The sequence below is a fragment of the Ochotona curzoniae genome, unplaced genomic scaffold (genome assembly GCF_017591425.1).
Source record: "Ochotona curzoniae isolate NIBS_2020 unplaced genomic scaffold, NIBS_Ocur_1.0 scaffold_4701, whole genome shotgun sequence".
Classification (NCBI taxonomy): domain Eukaryota; kingdom Metazoa; phylum Chordata; class Mammalia; order Lagomorpha; family Ochotonidae; genus Ochotona; species Ochotona curzoniae.
Genome location: NW_024467122.1, coordinates 13,246,181 through 13,272,496, shown reverse-complemented (window position 1 = coordinate 13,272,496; position 26,316 = coordinate 13,246,181). Strand labels below are relative to the sequence as shown.

General features: G+C 42.7%; 1 protein-coding gene across 3 annotated transcripts in view; it reads left to right on the top strand.

The window, feature by feature from the left end:
• The window catches only part of HERC2 (HECT and RLD domain containing E3 ubiquitin protein ligase 2), a 188,691-nt gene that overhangs the window by 108,490 nt on the left and 53,885 nt on the right, over positions 1 to 26,316 (top strand). For all 3 annotated transcript variants that reach the window (XM_040969236.1, XM_040969235.1, XM_040969237.1), the window contains 15 exons: positions 586 to 728; positions 3,277 to 3,544; positions 3,650 to 3,786; positions 4,303 to 4,401; positions 7,047 to 7,215; positions 7,309 to 7,434; positions 8,696 to 8,804; positions 8,925 to 9,064; positions 12,013 to 12,203; positions 13,190 to 13,295; positions 13,394 to 13,485; positions 18,384 to 18,559; positions 19,958 to 20,069; positions 24,541 to 24,622; positions 24,730 to 24,873. In XM_040969236.1, coding sequence (XP_040825170.1) covers positions 586 to 728; positions 3,277 to 3,544; positions 3,650 to 3,786; positions 4,303 to 4,401; positions 7,047 to 7,215; positions 7,309 to 7,434; positions 8,696 to 8,804; positions 8,925 to 9,064; positions 12,013 to 12,203; positions 13,190 to 13,295; positions 13,394 to 13,485; positions 18,384 to 18,559; positions 19,958 to 20,069; positions 24,541 to 24,622; positions 24,730 to 24,873 — 2,094 coding nt within the window. The remainder of the gene's footprint in view (positions 1 to 585; positions 729 to 3,276; positions 3,545 to 3,649; positions 3,787 to 4,302; positions 4,402 to 7,046; positions 7,216 to 7,308; positions 7,435 to 8,695; positions 8,805 to 8,924; positions 9,065 to 12,012; positions 12,204 to 13,189; positions 13,296 to 13,393; positions 13,486 to 18,383; positions 18,560 to 19,957; positions 20,070 to 24,540; positions 24,623 to 24,729; positions 24,874 to 26,316) is intronic.

The following is a 26,316-nucleotide window of genomic DNA, read 5'->3' as shown; positions in this document are numbered from 1 at the left end:
TATATACTTTGATGCAACAGGTCATTTTCTGGGAATTTATCACAGGAAAATACATGAAGAGTAAGTTTGTTGTTACCTGTATATGACTAATTTTTAAAAAGGATTTATTTATGTATTTAAGAAGCAGACTTAAGAAGAAAGTCGGAGAGGAAGAGAGAGATCTTCCAACCTTTCTTTCACTCCCCAAATGTCCTCAGTTGCAAGGACTGGTCCAGGCCAATGCCAACAGTCTGAAACTTCTGGGTGTCCCACCTGGGTGGCAGGGGTCTGGAAACTCAGGCATCTTCCTGCGTTCCTGGGGATGTCAGCAGGAAGCGGGGTTCGAAGCAGAGCAGCTGAGACCTTAGTGGCTGGTGGAAGACCTGGATCAGTAGCAGCCACTTGGGAAGCAGCCTTGGTTGGCTTCTCGAGACTGAGGACCCAAAGGGTGGGGAGGAGAAATTCCTCTAGAGTGTATTTTTTTGTTTGATAGCTGAGCCTTGAAGATTTGGCTTGTCTTGGTTTAACATGTTCAATACGCTCTCGGTATGAAGAGAGTCTGTGGCTGAGAATAGAATGCTACACGTGTTTTGTGTTTGAATGCAGAAGAGGCAGCGGCTGCGTCCCCTGACCTTGGGGACATGTCTCCTGAAGGGCCACAGCCTCCAATGATCCTCTTGCAGCAGCTGCTGGCCTCCGCCACCCAGCCATCACCCGTGAAGGCCATATTCGATAAACAGGAGCTCGAGGTACAGCTTTGTAGCTTTGACAGTTTTCAGTCAAGTGTACTAAATTGGGAACTGCTTCTTTTAGTAGGTATATGTTTTCTTAAGAATACCTTCTGAATTTCAGATTCTTATGTATAATTAAGACTGACTGTATTGTACATTGTCAGGAGAACATAATGTGCTAAAGAATGCAAGGAATTAAATTTAACCATATTTAAAATGTATGTAAGTTATTTTAAACAACAAGTTAAGTACAGGGTTAATTAAATGCTGATACATTCATCGAAGAATCTTTTTCCCAAAAATGTTATTGAAAGAGACCCTTGAGGCCTGGGGTGGCGTGTTGGCTTCTCGTCGTTCTGATCCTGTGGAGCATGTGAGGGGCCTTTGAGGCTGCACTCTGTGAGCTGTGGGATGTCCCCATAGAAGGGACAGCAATAGGGCTGCATCTGAGGGGGTGGCAACTTTCATGGCTGACAACATAGAAGAACAGAGTTAAAAATCTTCCTTGTAGTGAGAGAAAAACAAAGCCTTCTGTGTTCAGTTTGGCAGGCAGTTTGGTAGAAATCCTCTGGGATTATGGCTGTCTGGGCAGCAGGGATCCACAGATGGCTGCAGCGGCCTCTGGCTGTGCTAGAGCAGGCTGCGGTTTCACAGGGACAAAGCAAGAAACTGGGACTTGGGGCAGGTTGGGAGAGGGTGACGTTGTTTTCTCGGAGCTTGTCCTGACTCACGGGTGTCTGTTGACGTGAGTGATGGCCTGCAGGGGGCTGTGTTCCTGGTCTTCTCCCTGAGCAGTGTCAGAGCTGGTGGGCTGGAGCACAGTCCAGTATCCTGCTAGGAGGATGCTGCGTGTGAGGCTGTGGAGGGAGTGCAGAGTTACTGTCTGGGAGCTGAGGAGGGCTGTTGCACCATAGAGGGATTGTTGCTGTTTTATCTCCATTAATTCTGAGGGAAAGCCAGCTGTTATTCCTCCTTTTGCTCTTCTATGTGAAATGTTTTTTTAACTTGTCTGCTTTTGGTATTTTATATGGGTGTATTTGTGTGTCTGTGTTCCCCTTCCTATTCCTTGGGGTTGATTTGAGTTCCTTGTCTGTCTGATGTGTGGTTTTTTTTTCCCCTGACATGTAGCCTATTTTTCTATTTCTTTAAAAAAATGTATTTTTTTGGACATTTCCCTCTAATGCTCTCCACTTGCTCTTTTCAGAGAATACTGTTATACATGTTAGTACATTTCTATTTGTTATTTTAAAGATGTGTTTTTCTCTTTGTTAATTTTTAAAATTTGTACTCAAGGTCAGGATGCCTTGCTTTTCGGAGACTCATTTGCTGTTAAGGCCAGCGAACAAATGCTTTATTTTGTATTTTCCAGATACCACCTTTCCATCTTGTTCTCCTTTATATAGTTCTATATATCTTCTGACAATGCTCCGATTTTCATCTCTTGCATCTGTTTTTCACATCTTATAATATTAACAATGTTCATTCTTTTTTTAAGATTTTATTTGTTTGAAAGGCAGGGTTACAAAGACAGAGAGAGGAGACAGAGAGATCTTCCATCCACTGGTTCGCTTTCCAGATGGATACAGTAGCTAGACTGTGGCACTCCAGCCAGGAGCCTGAGGCTCCTTCTGGATCTCCCACATGGATGCAGGGTTCCAAGTGCGGGGGCCATCCTCTGCCGCTTGCCTAAATCATTAGAGCAAGCAAGATTAGAAGTGGAACAGCTGGGATACAAATTGGCAGCCATATGGGACGTGGGCACTGCAGGTGGTTTAATGTGCTATAATGTGATGTTGACCCCAGTGTTTACCTTTTTAAATGTATATTCAGTAGTTATGTTGGATTCCCTGTTTGCTAATCCTAGCATCTTAGCCATCTTACTGTTTTTGCTACTCTTGGCGATTTTTTTTCTATTAATATACTGTTATTGACTGTTGTTCTTCACATAGTTAATCGTTTTGTGTTGCATGCCGGTTGCGTTGGTTGCTGCACTATGTTGTTTCTGGATGTGGTTAGCTTTGTCTGGAGGAGCAGGGATTTCCTTCTTGGACAGCTCAGTACCTGGCAGCACCCGCTAGTCCTGGGTGGCTTGTTCATAGGCTTTCTTCTGATGGCTTGTTTTGGTTAACTTGGTCTTGATTTCTAGTCCTTATGGTCTGAGTGATTTAGAGTTTCTTTTGGGTTTTCAGGGGGAAGCCTCAGTGTCTTGGGGATCCTCCCCAAAACTTGAACATCAAATGCTCTGGCCTTGGATAGCTGTAGAACGTCTCTCCAGCCTTCGGCAGTCATTTGCACAATCCTGGCCTCTCCATCATCTCATGTGTACCCCGTTTTGGAATCAGCAAAGTTTTGAGGGTGTTTGCACAGTTTGTGACTTTCCCACTAGAGTTTCTTCATCTGGATATCTTCTCCCTCATTTGCTGGTTTTTTCAATCTCTTTTATTTAAAAAAGATACATGTGAATTTGGCTTTTCTATACTTAAGAGCAGACGTTGTCATGTGCTTAGGCTGTGGAAGTTAGTATAAGGCACTTTATAAACCTCCTGGAACCCTCTTGTTTGCCTAGGCTGCTGCCCTGGCCGTGTGTCAGTGCTTGGCTGTGGAGTCCACTCACCCTTTGAGCCCTGGCTTTGAAGACTGCAGCTCCAGTGAGGTCACGACTCCTGTCTCCGTGCAGCACACCCGCCCCGCCAGAGTGAAGAAGCGCAAGCAGTCCCCAGTTCCTGCCCTGCCCATCGTGGTGCAGCTCATGGAGATGGGATTCCCTAGAAGGAATATCGAGTTTGCGCTCAAGTCACTCACTGGGGCCTCTGGGAATGCAAGTGGCTTGCCTGGTATTGTGTTTTTCTTGTCAGTGCTCATGTGTATTGGGGTTCGCAACATTTCAGTGCTGTTGGTGCTTAGAGCGGTCCCGGTGTCCTGTGTGTGCTTGCCCTTAGGTGTGGAGGCCTTGGTTGGGTGGCTGCTGGACCACTCTGACATCCAGGTGACGGAACTGTCAGATGCAGACACAGTGTCTGATGAGTACTCCGATGAGGAGGTGGTGGAGGACGCGGAGGACGCAGCCTACCCTGTGGTCAGTGCCTTCCCCTCGACTTGACTGTGCCTTGACTTCTGTCTTGGCTGTCTTAGGCTCTGAATATCTTTTGTTGGTTTTCTCTGTTTTGAAACAGCTCAGTGTATCTACTGAGGATCATTCTAGATCTCAGATGCCTACACTTTTGCTGGACACAGAACTAAGCTATCTGACTGCTGAAACGATGATTGAATTTCCTGTGTTGTAAAATAGAACTTTGTTCACACGGCTGATGATGTTGGATAGCCAGCAGGAGATAACTCTATTTAGAAATCATACTATTTGATGCACTGATTTCTGAAGATATTGTCTCACAGGAATAATTTGGAAATGCCTTTGAAACTTTCCAGTTTGCAGTTTTTGACATTTATATCTGCCTGTTATGCTGGTACTGTTCTTAGATGAAGTTTATAGAGAAAATACAGTATTTGAAACCTCTTAAAAATATTGTACATTTCACAGACTTTCACTTGAGTTATCTCTTTTTCATTTAAACAAGTCGTTTATCTTTTGTAGTCTTCTGGTGCTGTAGTGACGGAGAGCCAGACTTACAAAAAACGGGCCGATTTCCTGAGTAACGACGATTATGCTGTGTACGTGCGGGAGAACATCCAGGTGAGTTGTCGTCTGAGACGGGAACCTTGCTCGTTTCTTAATTCAGCATGCGTGTCGACTGTTGGCTGGGCACCAGCGGCCAGAGGCTTTCCTGCAGGGCGCCTGCATCCTGTGGTGGGAGAGAATCAAACATGACCCCTGATGTTCCAGTTCTATTGGAAGGTAACACTTCCCAGGCCCAGGAGAAAGAGCAGACTCGAGTGAGGATGTGTCACATTGGATTGGGGTGAAGAGCTGCCTGGAGAAGGCGTGTCACGTGTGAGAGCCTGTAAGGGGGCCCAGCTGCTCCCTGGGGAGGGTGCCACCTGTGCAGGTGGTCCCTGCAGCGGCTTCTAGTTAGCAGTGGACAGAGAGCAGGAGGGGGCAGAGCAGGGAACCGAGCTGGAGGACAGAGGGGCCTGTGCACGATGGCCTTGCACAGAGGTGGTGCTTCTCTGTTACTGCTATTTGTGACTTGTTAAATGTATTTTTCCCTCTCTTTCACTGCCATCTAATTTAAAAATTTTGGTTATATTTTACATAATCCTTTATCCAAATAAATTGCTTTTTGTCCTGATTTTCTCAAGTGTGTTTCAGAGAAAGTCATCACATTTCACCAATAAATATGTCAGAAGCATCTCCAATAGGGAAAGGTGGTTTTTTTTTTTTTTAACATAATGGCATTACTGTTACCCAACATTACCTGGAAAGATAGATAATGTTATTATTATCATTTTTTAAAGATTTATTTATTTATATTTGGAAGGCAGCATTACAGAGAGAAGGAACCACCATCTGGTGGTTCACTCTCCAAAAGGCTGTGGTGGCTGCATCCGAGCTGATCTTAAGCCAGGCGCTTCTCCCAGGTTTCCCATATGGGTGCAGGGTCTCAAGGACTTGCGCCTCCCTTGTAGCTTTTCCAGGCCATGAGATGGAAGCTGCATTGGAAGTGGAACATGCAGGACAAGAACCATTGTCCATAAGAGATGCCAGCACCTCGGGCGGAGGATTAGCGTGGTACAGTGTGACATTGGCCATAATAATCTTTGTTTGTTTGTTTGTTTTTTAAAGATCTATTTATTTGAAAGAAACAGACTGGTAGAAACAGAGAAAGAGAGAGGGTGCTTCCAATCACTGATTCACTGCCCGGATGGTTACAGTGGCTAGGTTGGAGCCCAGTGCCAGGTGCTTTATTGGGCTACCTATACGGTAATGGGCCCAAACACTTGGGTCATCTTATGTTCTTTTTTCCCATTCATTAGCAGGACACTGAATCAGAAGTGGAACGGCTAGTAGTTGAGCTAGTGTCCATATGCAATGCTGGCATTGCAGGCAGTGGTTTTACCCACTATGCCACAGTGCTGGCCTCAACAATAACTCTTTACCATTATCTCAGTCAATGCTTGCTCTAGGTTTCCATTTTTTTTTTAGAAGTAGCTTTTATAGTTTTTTTTGAATTTGCATACAAACAAACTTATAAACCTTCCCTTTGGGAAGGATAGGATTCCCTCCTATCATAGTCAGCTCCAGCTGGTATAACAAAATGCCACAGATGGAATGGTGGCTTAAGTGACAAACTTTATTTCTCCTGGTTCTGGAGAGGCTGAAAAACTGGTTGCTGGCGAGGCAGTCTTGCCTGTGTGCTCACGTGGAGAGGTGCTGGACTCGGTGAGCAGGGTCACTCTGCTGTCTCTGCTTAGGAGGGCCCTCATCTTGTCATGTTAGGGTTCTGCTTCTTATGGCTTCATTTAACCTTACTGTTTTCCTGAGAAGCCTTGTCTCCAAATGCAGCCACATGGAGGGAATAAGCTTTAAACCATTGAACTTCTGAGGAAGCACAGCATTCAGTCCCCCCACCTCTCCATTCCGTGCCCCTGGGCATCATCGCCCCGCAGCAGCTCCAGACCCTGCTGTAAACTTATAGCTGAAGCTATGTGGGTTCCTTGTGGTCTTCGGTAGCATCTTGCTCTGTTTCTGTTTCTCTGATGCAGTAGGAGTTAGGGCTGGTGATCGGGCTCAGGCTTTAGGCAGCAAGCCTTGAGGGTGGCTTGTGTGTGCTGCCTGTGTCAACTGGTGTGCAGTGTCAGGTTGGCTAAGTCTTGCTAGCTGCTCTTTTTGAGATGAAGTTCTCCATGAGCTGTTCATCTCAGCAGTCCAGTAGCCATCATTAGAGGCTTGCCATCCCTTCTGAATTCATTAATTGGAGTTTTTATCTGTGGTGGATAAAATAGCTTCACCATCAAGTTTGATTTCTGTTTATAATGCAGGTTATTTTTTTGTTTTTTAAGGAAGGTAGCTTTATTAACTTTTCTGGATGCTGCACTGTTGCTCTGGCTCTCACAACAGTGACCGGGAAGGCTTGCTTCGCTGCTTTTCACGATGCACAAGACATTGACTTTTGGGATTTGTTGTTTCAGCTTTCACACCTTTTGATCATGAGTTATCTTCTTGAGTGTCACCAGTGATTTTTGCAAGCTCCCTTGCTCTTGTTTATTTCTTGTCCCAGACAAAGTGCCATCTAGTTTCTGAGGAGTCCTGGTTATGTATTGTGTAAAATAATACTTAGAGCACACCCTGGGTATTGGATAAGCTGTATGTTAGGAAAGACAGAACAGAGGTTCTTCTAGGTTATACAGACTGGATGTTTAATGTGACTTTTCCTGTAGGTGGGCATGATGGTCAGATGCTGTCGAACATATGAAGAAGTGTGTGAAGGTGACGTAGGAAAAGTCATCAAACTGGATAGAGATGGATTGCATGACCTCAACGTGCAGTGTGATTGGCAGCAGAAGGGTGGCACTTACTGGGTGAGGTACATTCACGTGGAACTTATAGGTGAGCGCATTCTTTGGCCTTTTGAATTTTCTTAGACATAGAATTCCCAGAAATGAGTGCTGATTACAGTGCATTGATTATTGCAACCTGTAGGTTATCCGCCACCAAGTTCTTCTTCCCACATCAAGATTGGTGACAAAGTACGCGTCAAAGCCTCCGTTACAACACCAAAATATAAGTGGGGATCTGTGACTCATCAGAGTGTGGGGGTTGTGAAAGGTAATATTATCTAGATAACAAACTCCCACGTGTTAATTGTTCATTAGCTAATGTAAACTCAATGATTTTTATTACCCAAGGGCAGGAAAAAAAAAATAACAAGTGTGAAAAAAGCCATATGGACTGACCTGTAGGTGAACAAGGTCAGGGTTGTTAACTCATTGCACTTGGGGAGGACACACACCCTAGGGGAGCTTTGTGCAAGGACTTATGGGACTTGTGTGGGTTATTTGGTGGGAATAATCCATTCTCAGGCCAGATGGCTTCCCACATCTAAGCTGAAAGGTGAAAGGAATGTATCCCGTGAACCGTGCTGATTGGTGGGGTAGCAGTCATCTGATTTAGTCAGGATGGAGGATTTGCAGTAGTTTTTGTGGTTTGTGTTTGATTCAACCTTGATCAGACATGTTTGAGGAAAGCTTTTGTTTCTGTCTTGTTCTGATGGTCAGTGATCGGAGATCAGCTTTTTCCTATTTACTGTTCTCGAAACATTGATTTCCTAAAAGCCTACAACAGCTGGGCAAGGGGTTAGGCTGTAAACAAGAGCCTGGCATTTCTTCTGGGTCTTCCACATGGCAGGAGAGACTCCACTGCCTGTGAAATCACCTGTTGCCTCTCAGAGTCGCCAGGTTTGGGACATGGACCCATGCACTGTAATATGCCATGTTGTGGTTGTCCCAGCCTGAATCCTGACCTCTGTGCCAAATGTCTGCTCTGGGCAGCGTTTTAGACATACGAAAGTAGAAAATGTAGCATCATGAACCTGTGTGTGCCCATTACTGGGCTTCAACCATTGTCAACTTGTATCTGGAATTGTTACCTGTAACTCTCTTCCTCAGTATTCTTTAAAGATTTATTCATTTGTTTGAGAGAGGAAGAAACATCTTCTACCTGCTGATTCCCTTCCCAGACAGATACAGTGGACCAGGCTGGACCAGGGCTGGACTGGGCCAAAGCCAGGAGCCAGGAACTTATCTGTGGTTGCTGGTACCCAAGCAGCTGAGTCACCTGCTGCTTTTCCCAGGCCATCAGCAGGGAGCTGGAGCAGAAGTGAGCAGCAGGACACACACTGGCCACTCCCTTGGTTACTCTGGAGCTAGTCCCTGACATGTGCTCTTGATTTATAACCACTTTAGTACACGTCCCTAAGAGATCAGCACCAGAGACTGTAGTAGCTTGTGGCTAGGTATGTTGGACCTTTGCTTTTAGGCCTTTGTGGGTGCTAATAAAAACGTTTCATGTGATTCCTGTTCTGTGCTAGCTTTCAGTGCCAATGGAAAGGACATCATTGTGGACTTTCCTCAGCAGTCGCACTGGACTGGGTTGTTATCAGAAATGGAGCTGGTGCCCAGTGTTCATCCTGGGGTTACGTGAGTTTTTCATTTTCTGATTGCTAGATTTGTTTTGAGAGTGAAAGGCTTCTTTGGAATTAAATTTAGTGAATGGCTTCATCTTTCTTCTTCTTAATTCAATGGCTGTTTTAAAAACAGGTGTGATGGTTGTCAGATGTTTCCCATCAATGGCTCCAGATTCAAGTGTAGAAACTGTGATGATTTTGACTTTTGTGAAACGTGTTTCAAGACCAAAAAGCACAACACCCGGCATACATTTGGCAGAATAAATGAACCAGGTATGGTGGAGTGGTTCTCTTCTCTCTTTCACCAAATATCACTGGTGAGAGGATTATTGTGGGCCCAGTGTACTGGGATTTGCTCTTGATGCCTGTACATGTTGAGTGAGCAAAGAGAGAGAGAGAGAGGCATGGTTTGGCTCACTAATGACTGCTTGTCTTTTTCATTTGTTTTTTTAAGAGAAAGGTGAAAATCACAGTAGGTTTGTTTGCTTGTATTTTCATAAAAATTGAGGATCTCAGCACTTTGGTCAGTATTTAGTTGCACAAAGTGGAATTGATGAGGTAAAGAATGTTTTAATTGTATAGTTTTTATTGTGACAAACGTGAAAATTAGATGTATTTATGAGATAGTTGATATTTTTGCTACATATGTCAATGTTGAAACAAGGCTTATTCTTGTGTACATTTGGTGTTTCTTTACCATAACAAATTCAAAAGTTGTATCTTTTTTTAATAGAGATATATACAACAAATTAACTTTATTGAGGGTATTAAGTACTCTCTGTACCCGTTAAGTGATTGAACTTTCTTATTTTTCTTCGGCTATTCAAGACTCTCATTTACCTTAAATTTCTCAATTTGACCCGTCATGTGAGTGGAAGCATAATAGTAGCTATTTTATTATGCCGGATACATTTAAATTAGTGCAAAATGTTCAGGATTTTTTACATTGTAGCATATGTCAATACGGTATATGCATTCTAAGAGTGGAATACTCTGCTGTGTGTGCATGCTACGTTTTGTGTATCCATTTCTCTATTACTGGACATTTGAATTGTTCACACCTCTTTTGGCTACTGTGAAGAATGTTGCTATGAACATTTTAGTACGAGAATTTGTGTCTTTGTCTTTCAATGGTTGGGTAGTTACCTAACAGTAGAACTCCAGGGTCATGTGGTAGTTTAAGTCTTTGAGTGGTCCCTGACGTATTTGCAGTAGTGTTCAGCAGTGTGTCAGTGTTCCAAGTTGTCCACGTCCTCACCGATTCTTGGTGTTTCTGTTTGTTGATTATAGGTATGTTAGTGAATGCAAAGTGATAGCTCATTGTCATTTTTTGTTTTGAATTTCCCTAATAACAAATAACATTGGGTCTCTCTTTTTTTTTTTTTAACTTGCTTTTGGATCATTCTTCTTCTTTTCCTTGTTTCAAAGTTTTTGATGTTGAGTTGTAGATCATTATAAGTTCTGGATATGAAACCCGTAACAGATTTGCAAATATTTTGCATCATTCCGTAGCTTGCTGTATTATTCTCTTGATAGGTCCTGTGATGCGTGAACTTTTTAATTTTAGTGAAGTCTAATTTATCTGTCTTTCTTTGGTTTTGTTTTTGTGTGTACTTTTGGTGTCTCCTGCTTTTGTGGTCAGTTTAAGTAACCGTTGCTAATCCCAGGGTCATGAAAATTAGCCTGTGCTTCTTTTGCAGTGTTATAAAGTTTTAGTTCTTTACAGCACTTTCAGTTTAACTTTTCAGTTGGTAATTATTTAAGGTCTAACTTCATTCTTTTACATGTGCTACCTGATTTCCTGGCAGTTTTTGTTGAAAAGCCTGTTTCCTTTGAGTCATGTTTTGTACTCATGTTGAAAATCAATTGACAGTGAATTTATGGGTTTACTTATGGACACTCAGTTATATTCAGTTGGTCTAGTCTATCATTACGTCAGGTACCATATTACTATGACACTGAGCTTATAATAGTTTAATAGTATAATTGAGAAGAGTAAGTCCTTCAAATTGCTTTTTTAGGATTTTTTTTGCTATGTGGCATATTTAAAAAATATGTACGTATGTATGTACATATGCATGTATAATTAGAAAGACAGATATATATAGAGAAAGATCTTCTGTCCACTGTTTCATCCCCCAATCTGCTGCAACAGCCGGAGCAGAGCTGATCTGAAGCCAGGAGCCAGGAGCTCTTCCTGGTCTCCCATGCAGGTACAGGGTCCCAAAACCTTGGCCCGTCCTCGGTTGCCACAGCAGGGAACTGTATGGGAAAGTGAAGCAGCCAGGACATGAACTGGTGCCCATATGAGACCCTGGCATATGCAAGGCAAGGATTTAGCCACTGAACCATTGCACTGGGCCTTATCTGGCATATCGTGGAATTCGTTATACATTTTGGGATGAACTTTTCAACTTCTGTAAACATTTACTGTTAGGATTTTCATAAGAATTGCATCTATTTATTGCTTAAGACAAAATTATTTTAATAATGTTACATTTGCAATCTAGTTGTGAAGGACATCTTTTCCATTTACTTCAGTCTTCTTTAGTATGCTTCAGCAGTATTTTCTAGTTTTAAGTACACTAGTCAAATACCTTGTTAAAATTTTTACTAAATATTTGTTTTTATACTATTTTTAATGAGATTGTTTTCTTAATTTAGGTTTTGTATTGTCCATTGCTAGTATGTGGAAATAAACTGATTTTTGTTTTTTAAATTTGTGTCCAGTAACTTTGTTCTAGCAATTTTTTGGTGTAGGTTGCTTAGGGTTTTCTACATGTAAAAACATGTCATCTACAAATACAGTTTTTCAACTTTAGTACCTAAAGCAGGAACTTAAAAAAATGTTTGTGGAAAAAAAGTTGTGAAATGATGTTTAATATGGTACGAAATATTTTGAAATGCAATCATAGTTTGTTCGTAATATTCATTTCCAGGTGCATTGGATTGGAAGTGGTGCAGCCAGGACTCAAACCAGTTCTCCAATACGGGATGCTCACATTGTGTGCTGCAGCATAACACGCTGCACCACAGTACTGGCCCCTGGGATAACAGTTTTGCGATGTGATTTTTGTATTTATTAGATCCTTTTAATTTGGAATTTTTCTGTTTTTCTCTTAGCATGAAGCTCCTCACTTGGCAGTAGTCTCGATTTCTTGGACGTGTAGGTTTTGTTCCTGTTCAGCAGTGTTAACTTTCTCTTTAACCTCCCACAACAGGACAGTCTGCAGTGTTCTGTGGCCGTTCTGGAAAACAGCTGAAGCGCTGTCACAGCAGCCAGCCGGGAATGCTGCTGGACAGCTGGTCCCGCATGGTGAAGAGCCTGAACGTGTCGTCCTCAGTAAACCAGGCTTCCCGTCTGATTGATGGCAGTGAGCCCTGCTGGCAGTCATCCGGCTCGCAAGGAAAGGTAGTGTGTGAGAAGGGCACAGCAGGAAATACGCTTAGTGTTATTATTTTTAAAATTACTTATTTTGATTTGAAAGGCAGATTTTGTAAAGAGAGGAGAGACAGAGAGGAATCTAATCTTCCATGTTCCATGTGCTGGTTCACTCCCGAAATGGCTGTCATTGTAGGAGCCGAGCCGAGCCAGTCTGAAACCAGGAGCCAGGAATTTCTTCAGGTCTCCCACCTAGATGCAGGTGCCTAAAATTTTGAGCTGTCCTCCTCTGCTTTCCCAGGCCAAAGGCAGGGAGCTGGACCACAAGTAGAGCAGCTGGTACATGAACCCATTACCCATATGGGATGCTAGCACCACAGGCACAAGCCTGGCTTGCTGCACTATTGCATCCGCTGCATGAAGTACTCTTAGTTAGGCTTTGCATTTTGGCTTTTTAGAGTGAACTAGAAACATTTATTCATGGCACCTGTCAGTACTTATTTTTTGTTTAGTTAATAAATTATCTCCAATTAATAGAGTGATATGCCGTCCAGTATTTGGTGTCACAGATTAATGTATTACGGGCAACAGATTTTATTTACCAGACCAATCAATGGAGAGTGTGGTATGGGTTTTCTCCTCTGTCCTGCTTGAAGTGGGTGATTTGTGGTTGTGCGTCTGGTGTGTGGGGTGAACCTCCTTTGGGCACCAGGGCCACATTTGGAGAGTTGGGGGCCTTTCCCCATCTTGAATCTAATGTTTTCTTTCATTTGTTCCTTAATGGATGTGCAAGGTTTAGGCTAAATCAAGAGTCTATAAACACCTTCTTTGTTGGGCTTACAGTGAAACTTCTAATGATCAGTAATAGTTTTTTTGTCTTCCAAGGTAAAAGAATGCTGCATTTTATATTTTGAAAGATGTCAGAATTTCATATTTCATTGATGTTTTAGTTAAAACATAGCTGAGTTTTACTGACTGAGAATATGGCATTCCCCCCCTCCCCTTTTTTTTTCCAGCATTGGATTCGCTTGGAGCTGTTCCCAGATGTTCTGGTTCACAGGTTGAAGATGATAGTAGACCCTGCTGACAGTAGCTATATGCCTTCCCTGGTTGTGGTGTCAGGTAATTGAATGAGTTTAATTCAAAAAGAAGCTTCTTTACCATGTAGTAAAAACCCCTTTATTTGATTCCTTCTTTCTACCCCAAACTTTTTTTTCTAGGTGGAAATTCCCTAAATAACCTAATTGAACTCAAAACAATTAATATTAATTCAAATGACACTACAGTGTCCCTACTGAATGACTGCACAGAGGTAGGTAGCCAGGTTTTGGTCCTTTTGGGTGTTTACAATTGTGAATGGGGTAATTTGGCTATTTCTATGCGAGCACTGAACCCTGAGCTCATCCCCCCCAGCCCCAATTGAATAATTGTTTTAAAAGTTGACATTTTAAAAACAAACCACTTACTTTACACACTTGAATTGGCTGTTTATCAGTTCAGCATGATAGGAAGACAAGATTAATTTCATTCTCATTATCTTTGGTGCTAAGCATGGATAAGTGCTCTTAACAAAAATCACTATTTCACGTTTGGGTGTCATCGTTTACGAGCCAATTTTTGTTTTTATCAAATGTCTTTGATTTTTGTGCTGGTTTTCCTGGCCATTTAAGTGACACTGAAATTGCTTTTTTTATGACACCCGATCACATGAAGTGACACTCCTTGCCCTGGTTATAATACCTTCTTCCAGGGACTCCTAGCTCATTACGAGCAAGGATTGTTTTATATAGTAGCCACCCTCTCCAGGTCTGTCACTTTCTTTTTTTTTTTTTAAAGATTTATTTTTATTATTTTTTATTGGAAAGGCGGATATACAGAGAGGAGATACAGAGAGGAAGATCTTCCATCTGATGATTCACTCCCCAAGTGAGCCGCAACGGGTCGATACTATGCCGATCCGAAGCCAGGAGCCTCTTCCGGGTCTCCCACGCGGGTGCAGGGTCCCAAAGCTTTGGGCCGTCCTCAACTGCTTTCCCGGGCCACAGGCAGGGAGCTGGAAGGGAAGCGGGGCTGCCGGGATTAGAACTGGCGCCCATATGGGATCCCGGGCGTGCAAGGCGAGGACTTAACCACTTGCGCCACCGCGCCGGGCCCCAGGTCTGTCACTTTCAAATTTACCAGTAAATCCTTCCACAGAGGATATCAAGCCCTACTTTAATTTACACATGAAATGTATTTACAATTATTACCATTTATTCTTGTTACTATAATGATTAATAATCAGTACCGTGATGTTAGTATGTGAAAAATTAGCAAATTACCAGAATGAAAGATAATATTGCATTTTTCTTCAAAAAGATAATAGTGTGAATTGTAGTATATTTTACTATTTTTTGCTAGGTAATTGAACACAGCTTGCAGAATATGATACATCTAACTGCGTATTTTTGCATTTTAATCATATGAATAACTATAGAGTTAGTTGAATCAACTAAGATTACCCAACACATTTTCATTTCAAAGCAGTGTATTTTGTAGTAATTCATTAGCACAAAGTAGTGTAGATAGTGTGTGGGAGAAGAATGAAGGGGAACCCTGACTCGCCCTCCTTCCCCTCCCCTCTGGCGGAGCCTTTTGTCACTTGTGAACAGCCTCCCGCTCCTGGCGATTGGAACGTCCAGCCCACAGAATCATCTGGTCAGGCCCTGCCACATCAGCTGCAGGCAGGACTCAAACCTCAAAAAAATCCAGAGCAGGCTGCATTCGAGTTGATCATTTTGTTTAGCCCGGAACGATGTCATATGTATGCAGATGGCTCTTGGCAGAAGAGCGGTTCCCCTGCTGCTTTGTAGAGAGGAGCTCTCAGGGGAATTTCCGGAGCAGAGACCAAGTGTGCTCTAACTGCACTGCTCCGTTGCCTGGCTTCAACCCTGTTTCCCTCGTTTGCAATTGCCCTTTCAACTCCTGGACATGACATGATTTCTTTTTTTTTTTAAAGATTTATTTTTATTATTTTTTTATTGGAAAGGCGGATATACAGAGAGGAGAGACAGAGAGGAAGATGATTCACTCCCCAAGTGAGCGCAACAGCCGATGCTATGCTGATCCGAAGCCAGGAGCCTCTTCTGGGTCTCCCACGCGGGTGCAGGGTCCCAAAGCTTTGGGCCGTCCTCGACTGCTTTCCCAGGCCACAGGCAGGGAGCTGGAAGGGAAGCGGGGTTGCCGGGATTAGAACCGGCGCCCATATGGGATCCAGGGCGTGCAAGGCGAGGACCTTTAACCACTTGCGCCACCGCGCCGGGTCCCATGACATGATTTCAAAAGCACTTACTTCACCATTGCTCACAGGGCCTTCAACAGCCCCAACTCCGTTATAACAGCTATCATACAGTGTTCAGTGTTCATGCTTACTAAGTATCTGGTTTTTTTAAAAAGATTTATTTATTTATTGGAAAGTCAGATATACAGAGAGGAGGAGATACAGAGAGGAAGATCTGCTGTCTGATGATTCACTCCCCAAGTGAGCGCAACGGCCGGTGCTGCACTGATCCAAAGCCAGGATCCAGGAACTTCCTCCGGGTCTCCCACACAGGTGCAGGGTTCCAAAGCCTTGGGCCGTCCTTGACTGCTTTCCCGGGCCACAGGCAGGGAGCTGGATGGGAAGTGGAGCCGCTGGGATTAGAACCGGTGCCCATATGAGATCCTGGGGCGTTCAAGGCAAGGACTTTAGCTGCTAGGCCACGCTGCTGGGCCTAGTGGCTGCTTTTTGTAGTGGGTTTGTTTGAGTGTTGCCTGTACTTTGTACTTCATTTGGTTCTCAGTTTTTTTGATTTTTACTTGCTAAGGAAAAAAAAATGCTGATGAATTTTTTTCCCTGTGGTATTTTTTTTTCTTAAAGATTCACTTTACTTTTATTGGAAAGTTATATTTTACAGAGAGAAGCAGATACAGAGAGAAAGATCTCTTCATTGGTTCACTTCTCAAATGACTCTTAATTGCTAGAGCTGAGTTGATCTGAAGCCAGGAGCCAGGAGCTTCTTCCAGGTCTTTCATGTGGGTGAAGGGTACTGAGACTTTGGGCTGCTCTTGACTGCTTTCCCATGCCACAGGCAGGAAGCTGGATGGGAAGCAAGCCTGCCAGGATTAGAACTGGCACCCATATGGGATCCCAGTGAGTGCAAGGCAAGAACTTTGGCCGCTAGGTTACAGCACCAGGCCCAGATCTTGAGATTTGTTCAGATTTAGTTTAGATAGTAAAAAGGTAATTGTTAGTGATGGGTGCTTCCGACTACCTCACTCTTGGTTCACAGAAAATACAGGGAGAGAGCAGTAGTGTCAGTGCCATGATAGAAATAGTCTCCAAAATACAGAGAGAATGAGAGAAACCGCATAGCTTCAACAAATTAATGGCAAAGGCATAATATAGAGCCCGGGTTTTATTTCTCTCTCAGTTTGAGCAAATCAATAATGAAATGAAGTCTGTAAGAGAAAAAGGTTTGAGCATTATACTGCATTAAGTGATAAAGCAATTATTGTTGGAGCAGTGATGGTTGTGGTATGGGTTTTTGATAGAAAACTTCTTAGTTTATTGATTTATGCTAAAGTTTTGCACAGCCCAGTGCCTAGAGTTTTCCTGCGATAACGTGTATGTGGACGAGATCGACTGATGTATTGCTAATTATTAGGCTAGGTGATGGGCTTAGGGAGTTACACTCTTCTGTCTAGCAAATCTATTTGATTATGTTGCAAAAAGTCATGAAAGGCAGCAACATTACCTGATGCTTAATCTGTTTTATGCTTAATGCATCCTGGGTCCAGAAAATCATAAAATGTGAGGGCCCGGGGGCAGACACAATGGCTCAACTGGCTGGTCTTCCACCTTTAAGTGTGGCATCCCAGAGTGTGCCAGTTCATGTCCCGTGTCCCGGCAGCCCTGCTTCCCATCCAGCTCCCTTTTTGTGGCCTAGGAAAGCAGCAGAGGATGGCCAAAAGCCTTAGAACCTTGTACTTGTGTGGGAAAATTGAAAGAAACTCCTGGCTCCTGGCTTCCGATCAGCTCAGCTTTGGCTGTTGTGGTCACTTAGGGAGTGAGCCAGCAGATGGAAGATTTTTCTGTCTCTCCTTCTCTTTGTAAATCTACCTATCCAATGAAAGTAAAGTAAATTAAAAAAAAAAGAAAAGAAAAGAAAAGAAAATGTGAGGGCCAGTGTGGTGGCACTGTAGACAATGTCACTGCCTGTAACGTTAGCATTCCATTTGGATACAAGTTTGTGTCCTGGCTGCTCTTTTCTTTCCTTCTCTTCTACACCCTTCCCTTTCTGCCCTCCTCTCCCTTCTTTTCCTCTCTGCTAACCTTTCTTTCCTGTCTCTTGGCCTTCCTATTTATTTATTTATTTGGAAGTCAGAGTGACAGAGATAGAGAAGTGACAGTAGTCTTCTATCCACTGCTTCATTCCTCAAAATGTCACAGCAATCAAGTTGGGCTTGTTTCGAAGTTCCCATTTGTATATAGGGGTGCAAGCGCTTGGGTCATTCTGTGCTGCTTGCCCAGGCACATTAGCAGGGAGCTGTATTGGAAGCACAGTAGTCAGAACTTGGACTGGTTTCCGCTTGGCCCGGTAGTGCTTACAGAGGCTTTATTTACCATGCCACAGTACTGTGTCTTCCACCCTCCCCGCCCCCACACCCCTTACACCCTCTCCCCTGCTCCCAGCTAATGGCCTGGGAAGAACCGGAGAGGAAGTCCGAGGGTTTGGATCGCTGCACCTCTGTGGGAGACCTGGATGAAGTTCCTGGCTCTTGGCCTCTGCCTGGCCCTGGTCTTCGCAGATTTGTGAATGAGGCAGATGATAGGAAATCTAGTCTGTCTATCTTTGCTTCCCTCCAGCTCTGACTTTGAAAATAAATCTTAAAAAAAAAAAAAAAAGCCAGTTCGGAAACAGACGGTGTGTACTCATTAGTTAGGACTTTGAGCCTATTTCGTTTCAGCTGGAAAACCAGCGTGAGAGGCTCCTCAAGTGGAGGCATTCCTTGACATCATAACTCAGGTTTGGCTGCAGTAATTTGACTCAGTCATTTCATATTTCTAGAACCTAAGTAAAGGATCCCTGCTGTTCCACACACTCCAGGTTTCCGTGTCCCGCTCTCCAGGTAAAGGATTGATTGTATTTGATTCTGAGAAGTCCGTAGCTCTTTGTTTTTTGTGTCTAGTATCACAGGTACATTGAGATTGCCATCAAGCAGTGCAGAAGCTCAGGGATTGACTGTAAAATCCATGGCCTCATCCTCCTGGGACGGATCCGGGCAGAGGAGGAAGATTTGGCTGCGGTTCCTTTCTTAGCTTCCGATAACGAAGAGGAAGAAGATGACAAAGCCAGCAGCAGCAGGTGAGCGCCCTTGGCTCTGCTCCTCTGCCTGCAGCCTCATTCCCAGAGCCACACTTTGAGACGTGAATACCTAGCTAGGGTGTATCTCATAAAGAAGATAGTTCTGTTTCCACAAGAATGTTTGGTTAACTGTGATGAATTTAAGACAATTATGATTTTTGTCTTTGAGAGAAATGTTTCATATTGATAAATAAGATGAAAAGCAATAAAAAATGTTTGTTTTTCAAACTGAAATATCACTTATTATTTTCATGTATGTCCTTATAGTGGCACTTTTTCCCTCCTGTGTTTAGGTGTGTTTTCCTAAGTAAATTGAACGTAGAACCCAGTTTTTAGGTGCACAGTTCAGTGGGAAATAAGAATAGTTGTATTTCATCCACCTTCACAGTATCCTTGTCGTTTTGTTACTCTTTGGCATTTTTCAGTGTAGTATTTTTTCTTAGAATTGTGTCATTAAGTGTTGTGGTGACCATAGCTGGATTTATTTATTCAAAATACATAATTTCAAACATGCTTGTTTAAACAGTTAAAGGAAAAATGGAATTATAAGAATGAGTTTATTCTGGTATAGAAGTTTTTTGAAATTCATGCATAGTTTATCAGAGACACATTTCCCATACATTATGAAAAAATTACAGTTACTATCATCTGTTTTTCCATACACTTTTAACTTTTTCTTTTAAAGATTGTTTCTTTGGGGTTGGTGTCATGATATAGTAAGCTAAGCCTCTGCCTGCAGTGTCAGCATCCTGTATGGATGTGGCAGTTAAAATGGTTCTTAAGATGCCCAGCACTTATACAGCAGTTCCTGGTTTTGAGTCCCACTCTATTCCCTGTTTCAGCTCCTTGCTGAAGTGTGCCATGGGAGACAGCAGGCGATGGCCCCTGCATGAGGCCTCTGCTGTCCCCATGGGTGATCTGCTGTCCCCGTGGGTGATCTGCTGTCCCCGTGGGTGATCTGCTGTCCCTGTGGGTGATCTGCTCTGGCTCTCCAGCTCCTGATTTTAGCCTAACCCAACCTTGGTGACTTCAGGCATTTTGATAGTGAACCAGGATGGTTTCTCTGTCTGTCTCTTAAATAAATTCAAGTGCTTTTTCTTTTTTCTTTTTTTTTTTTTTTAAGAAAAAGAAGCAATACATAGTTTTTCTTTAAAAAAAAAAACTATATAAAAAATGGAAAGCTAAAATTAAATTCTCAGGTAACATTTTTGATATGTAGAAATGTTGACCCTTCGGTTCACTTACGTGTATACACACTTGATGTTTATTATGTGAAAATGAAAGAATCACTTTCTGATGGAAGGCAGTGAGCTTTGAGTGTTTGAGCTCACTTTTTATTTTTAAGTTGTAATATGCTGAATAATTTCTATTTATGCCTTTTTTTCCCCCTTTGATTAGCCTTATTAGGAAGAAGGCTGGAGGGCTGGAGTCGGCAGCTACAATAAGAACCAAAGTGTTTGTGTGGGGACTGAATGACAAGGACCAGCTGGGCGGCCTGAAAGGCTCGAAGGTACCTTCCCTCCAGGCTGCAGCTCCTGCATGTGTCAGCTCTCTCCATGGGACCGAAGAGCAGTTTCCTGGCGCCTTTGTCTGCCAGGGGCTCAGCTGTAGCCAAAACACTCTGAAAGTTCTTATAAATTCATGGGGATTTCAAATAGTTTATGGAAAAATGGAATTCCAACAGTTCATTTTTGTACAAAAATATTATAATCCATGTATAATTTTATCACCATAAGGCATTTCCATGAACTTTTTGGAGACATTCTTTGTTGAATATCTAAAAATGATTAAATCTGCTGTTTATTTGATAATATGTCAAGCAATACCTCACATATGTTATGTCAGCTGTTTTTCGTGACAGCCCCATGAGCTAGGGTAGGTTGAGTGACCATGCATTGCAGATACCGTAACAGCTTCAGAAAGAGTGAACCATTGACTATTATCACACTGTTAGGAAGAGGCCAAACCATAATAGGATCCTGATCTGTTGCACATATAAAGACAGACTTTATCTGCATATATGAGAGATCCGTGTTTGCAAAGAGAACCAGAATTCTTTATTTTATGATCGTGTATAGGATCAGTGTCAGCACTGTTGGGAAAACAGGTGTCTCAATAATCCTTTATATTGCTTTAGAAATGGTGTGATCAGTGAAACTTCTCAACAAGCCCTCTGAAACAAAGCACCCGGTGAAATGGGCTTTTGTATTTAAGGCAAACGCAGGACTGTTTTGTTCTTGTAGGGATAGCTTTGCATTGACATATGTAGTCACAGTAAGTGTAAGACACCGCAAGAGCCAGAGAAGATCCGAAACGTTCACCAGAAGTAGGTTAGACAAGTCGTGATGTGCCCATTCAGCAGAGTGTGTCGCGGTGCGCAGGCTGCTGGTTCTTCACATGCTGATGTGGGATGGTCTCTGTTAAAATGAAAGGGCGAGGGCCAGCCCTGACCTGTGGCTGCAGTGGGTACCACTTGTTTGGGCACCACCTGTTTCTCAGGAGCTCCTGGGGAACTGCCCCGAGTGTCTGCTTGAGGCCGAGGACCCAGGACACAAGGGTGAGAGGCTATTTGAGCACCCCACGGTCTGCATCTTGACCTGTGGAAAAAGTTAACAGTTCAGTTTTTTTAATTAAAAAAAAAAGTGAACTGATCACTTGATAAATATAAATTACAAGGACAATTTCTGGTTTCAGAATAAAATTGAAATTGTAGAGAAATATAAATTCTTGATAAACTTGTGCATTTAGACTGCATTTTTTTTAATATTGTGAAGTAGTTATGTACTGATAGATTTTTTATTAATATTTCCTCTATGGACAACTTCTCCCTTATCCATCATGTAATGTCAGATGCGCCTGCAATCCTAAGTATGATTTCTTTTGAGAAATAAGTGAGCTGAAATATACCATTAAGGAAAACCTGCATACTAAATAGCCTGTGATCTCTGCGACAAAGACCATTACTTTGTGTGTTCTTAACGGGATTCTTAGAATAATTTTTCAGTTGATGAATCATAAATTAACTACTGGTTAAATGATCATTTGTGGAATTTCCGTACATTATAAAGTAAATGGATCATTCATCAAACATTGGCTTGTAGATATTAGTTACTTCAAAACAAAATTTAGTAATGAATGTTTTAAAACCCTTTATAACTGTAACTGTAACTATAAACTGTAACGGGAGTATTATTTAAATCTGTTTTATTGTCCAGTTTTTTTCTGGACAAAAGGTAGTAGAAATTCTAAATAGAGAGACTGCTAATTGAAAGTCATGTTTACTAACCTAGCACTCTAATTCCAGCCTTAGGGCCACCTAGCAGCTGGAAGGAGCAAGTGGGGACAGGCAAGGATGCTGCAATGTAACAGGTGGTTCATAAGCCGGGCCCTGTTTTTTCCTGAGGCAACACAGGGTCTGGGCCAAGAAGAAAATCGCTGAGGTTGGCAAGGAAAACATATACTTTGGGTTCAGATGGTAAAGGTTGAATCGGTATGCCGGAAAGACAGTGCTGTGCTAGCTGGTGTCAGTCTCAAACAGGGGATGTCTTCTTGGTGTCCAAGTCCTTTAATTTCCTCACATCTTGTAGCCAGGTTTGGTATGCCACAGTTCTGAACCATATGTATTCCAACCATGCTGCCAAAAATAAATCTGAGTAGGAACTGGAACATGATGTTGGTTGAAAGGTGGCATGAAGGGCTGCTGCAGCCTCTCCTGCTTTGAATTTCACATTAACTTTTGCTAGGTAATTGTTTTTTTTTTTCTTTAAAATGTATTTTTTATGGGAAAGACAGTTATACAGAGAAAAAGAGATCTTCCGTCTGTTGGTTCAGTTTCCAGGTTGCCGCAAAGGCCAGAGCTAAGCTGATCTGAAGCCAGGAGCCAGGGGTGTCTTTCAGGTTTTGCAAGTGGGTGCAGGGTCCCAAGGCTTTGGGCTGTTCTCAGCTGCTTTCCCAGGCCACAGCAGGGAGCTGGAAGGGAAGCAGAGAGGCAGGGAGCAGCTGGGATGTGAACGGGTGCACAAATGGGATCCTGGCGCCTACAAGGCAAGGATTTAGCCACCAGGCTGACTGTGGACCCTCCAAGTAATTCTTGACATGAATTGATACACATGATCAGATTTAATTTCTTACAACTTTCCATCTTTGGAAAAACAGTGTATTTAGGTGACATTCTATTAGTGTCTTATTAAATTGTAAGTTCAACTTTTGTAAAGATGTGATAAGTACCTTGATGGAAATTGTAGGCTGTATTTATTTTGCCCTTGATGTTGTGAAAGTTGTTGCTCTCTGTGTATAAAATGAGGTGTAGAAAAGCCATGAAAGCATGGAGATAAGCTAGATGTGATTTCTGTCCCTGATGGCTACACTGTGTAATAATCTCAATGTGGAGAGAATGCATGGAGAGCAGAGACCCAGACAGAGCACATACGTGTGTTGGCCTACATTTGTCAGATTCTTTTGAAAAGTTTCTTACATGTGCAGCCCTCCATGTTCTCATTCTTCATATCAGTAAGGCATGAAACAGCTTGGTTGTGACACAGCTTCTGTGCCCTCAACTTACTTAACCCATCAGTGGTTGGACAGAAGGCTGATTTGTAAAGAATTGGAAGTTGTGTTGGAAAAAAAGGCTGGAAGAGTTGCTGTCACAGATGATGCATTTGATGTGTAGCTGTGTTAAGTTCCATTTAACATTACTCAGTGTCTCCAGCTGGAGGAGCCACGGAAGATTCTTCCAGATCCCAGTGCTTGGAGGCAGTTTCGCCATTCGGATGAGCGTGTTTGCTTTCCTTTGCCATTCTGTGTTCTAAGTTCCCTTACCTGTATTGTTGAGAACCTGAGAAGTAAGGTTAGAGCTCATGCATTTGAACTTTTTTCTTTCAAGATGCAGTTAATTTTTATCTGTATTTGGGCAACACGAGTGGCATTTATGTTTAAAGGTCTTGACCTGCATTTTGCAAGTGGGCAAGTGCCGCAGATCTGAGGTGCTGGCAGGGTGGGGCAGGAGCCCTGGCTGCTGTCACACATGGTGCTTTTACAAGGGACGTGGACAGGCTCCACGGGTGTGAGGAAATTCTGGTCTTCACTGTGGTATTTCCTATCTGATATTTTCTGATACACAGAGTGGTAGAAGTTTCTTACACAAAGGTTCTAAGGATTTTTTTTAAGAAGATTATTTTTAAATTTTATTTAAAAGGAGGGAGACTTATCGAGAAATTGTTTATCCATGGATTCACTCTCAGATGACTGCAACAGCTAGAGCTGGGCCAAGCTTCAGTCAGGGTCCCAGAACACCAGCCATGTGTCTCCCACTAGGGTAGCAGGGGCCCACAGATGTTTAGGTTGTATGATGCTGCTTTCCCAGGCTCATTAGCTTGATTGGAAGGAAAGTAGCTGGGACTCAAAATCTGATACCCCTACGGGATGCCGTGACTCAGGCAGTGGCTTACCCCGCTATCTGTGCTGGCCTCAGGGATTTTAAACTACAGAGTACTTACCTATCTGATCGGAGGTTTAAGCATTTAGTTTTTTTTTTTTTTAATTAATGTTTGAATCAGAAGAAAATAAAGAGAGACATGACTTGGAATAATAGTATTCCAGATGTTTATTTTTACCTTTATATCGTGTAACCTTTTTCATTTTACTATTATGGAGATATTAACTATTTTCAAAGGGAAAAATGTCTGTCAGCCCTCATGTGCATGGGACCACCTTAAACAGCTACTAGCAGCTTGCTGTGTTTTTATCTTAGTTATTTTCCCCTTCCCCCAAATCTTTTATTTTAAAGTAGATCTCACTATATCATTTCATATATAAAATATTTCACTGTGTACCTGTAAGAGCTAAAAACTTCTGTTAGTATAACCTTAGCAATGAACAAGAATTCTTTGTATCATCTGGTAAGGTTATTCAGGATTTTAAAACCATAAAAAATAATTGTTCTTCTTTTGCCTTTTTTTTTTTTTATTTTAATTCTATTCTAGATCAAGGTGCCATCATTCTCTGAGACTCTGTCCGCTCTGAATGTGGTACAAGTGGCTGGTGGTTCTAAAAGTTTGTTTGCAGGTATGGTGATTTTGTTCTTTAAAAAGTTTTAAAATTATTCTTGGCACACAAAAACGAGTTCTTGTGTTCTTCACAGTGAGACCTCTCCTGGCTCTTGTCCTTTGCAGTGACTGTGGAGGGCAAGGTCTATGCCTGTGGAGAGGCCACCAACGGCCGGCTGGGGCTTGGCATTGCCAGTGGCACCGTGCCCATCCCCAGGCAGATCACGGCCCTCAGCAGCTACGTGGTCAAGAAGGTGGCTGTGCATTCAGGTACAGGTTCCGTGTCGGTGCTTGTGTTGTCCCTGCCCTGCAGAAAACAAAGACCCCCAAATAACTTCCCTAGGAGGGCTTTACATTGTCTTCATTTTTTTAAAAAAAAAATTTAAATAGCTCTGGGTAGTGTAAAATTCAGTTGCTACTCTTAAATGAGATGTTTTATTGTCGCTGCCATCTCAGGCGTGCGGACATGCCTGTTGTGGGCAGCGTTACTCTTCGGCAGCCTAACTCACATGCACAGCATCCCTAAGATCATTTCAGACTTAATAGGTACATTTTCCAGGAGAAAGAGTAACTTTTATCAGATTACCAAAATCTGAGAAAGATCCTTTTCAAAAGACTACACTCCCTCCGTTTGGAGGACCTTTATAGAATATTCTATGGAAGCTGTGTGCTCGGCCTGTAAGGAGTAGAAATGAGTGGGATCTGTAGCCCAGTCCATGCCTGTACCGGATGGGGGTTAGTAGGAAATCCAAACAACGGTCGCTTCGACAAGGCAGTTGTACTGTTCCGTCACAGTGGCATGTGTGTGGCAGCTCTGTGTGGGCTTGCTGGCTCTTTCTGTTTGTCTTTGTGGGACAGGAGGGAGGGGAGCTCTAGCCAGCCTGGCCCTCAAACTGTGCAGGTGAAGAGTCGTTCCAGAAGCCTCATAATTTCTCCTGCTTCTCCTCCTCCACCCCTCCTTCCCTTTTCTCTCTCTTCTTTCCCACTGTTATAAATCAGAGTGCAGTCTTCCACCTTTCAGGGAAAATGAATTTATTACGGAGTAGGGTGGCATCTCTCTCAAGGGATATCACATTGAGGGGAAGGAAAACAGAAAATCCTGCTATGTGCACAACATCAGGGTGGTCACTGGTAGCAGTCTGTTAATTCTAAAGCAATAACATCTCAGACAAAGCAAAAGTTAGCGAGGGTCAACATACTCTCAAACAGACAGTAACATTTAACGGGCCAGAGGCGTCAGCTTCCCAGGAGCCTCACCCAGACTGGCACTTTTGTGGGGTTCATGGTTGGTCCTGTCACTGTGGTCCCTATTGCTCTCCCCTCTCCTCCCTACAAAAAAGGTTTATTGATTTGTTTGAAAGGCAGAAGATTCAGGGTGAGAGTGAGAGAAAGAGAGGAATAGAGAAAGAGAGAGAAAAGAAAGGTGGATTGTGTAAGCTGGAAGAAGGCCCCAAGCTGGGGAGGAGTATGATGCCTTGTTGGCAAATCAAAGGGCTTGCTCAGTAATCTTATTGTTGGGGTGCTTTTCTCCAAAGTTAAGATTTCTGTTGTGTTTGACTTTTTCTGGTCATAGTTGTACTTATTTTGACTTGGTCCGTGGAATTTTGTTCTTTTACACATTTGAGATAATACAAACCCTGTTAGGAATGAGCATTATTTTTCCTTTTCTTTACAAATAAAATTTTCGAGTTAAGCTTTGCAGTTAACAAGGAT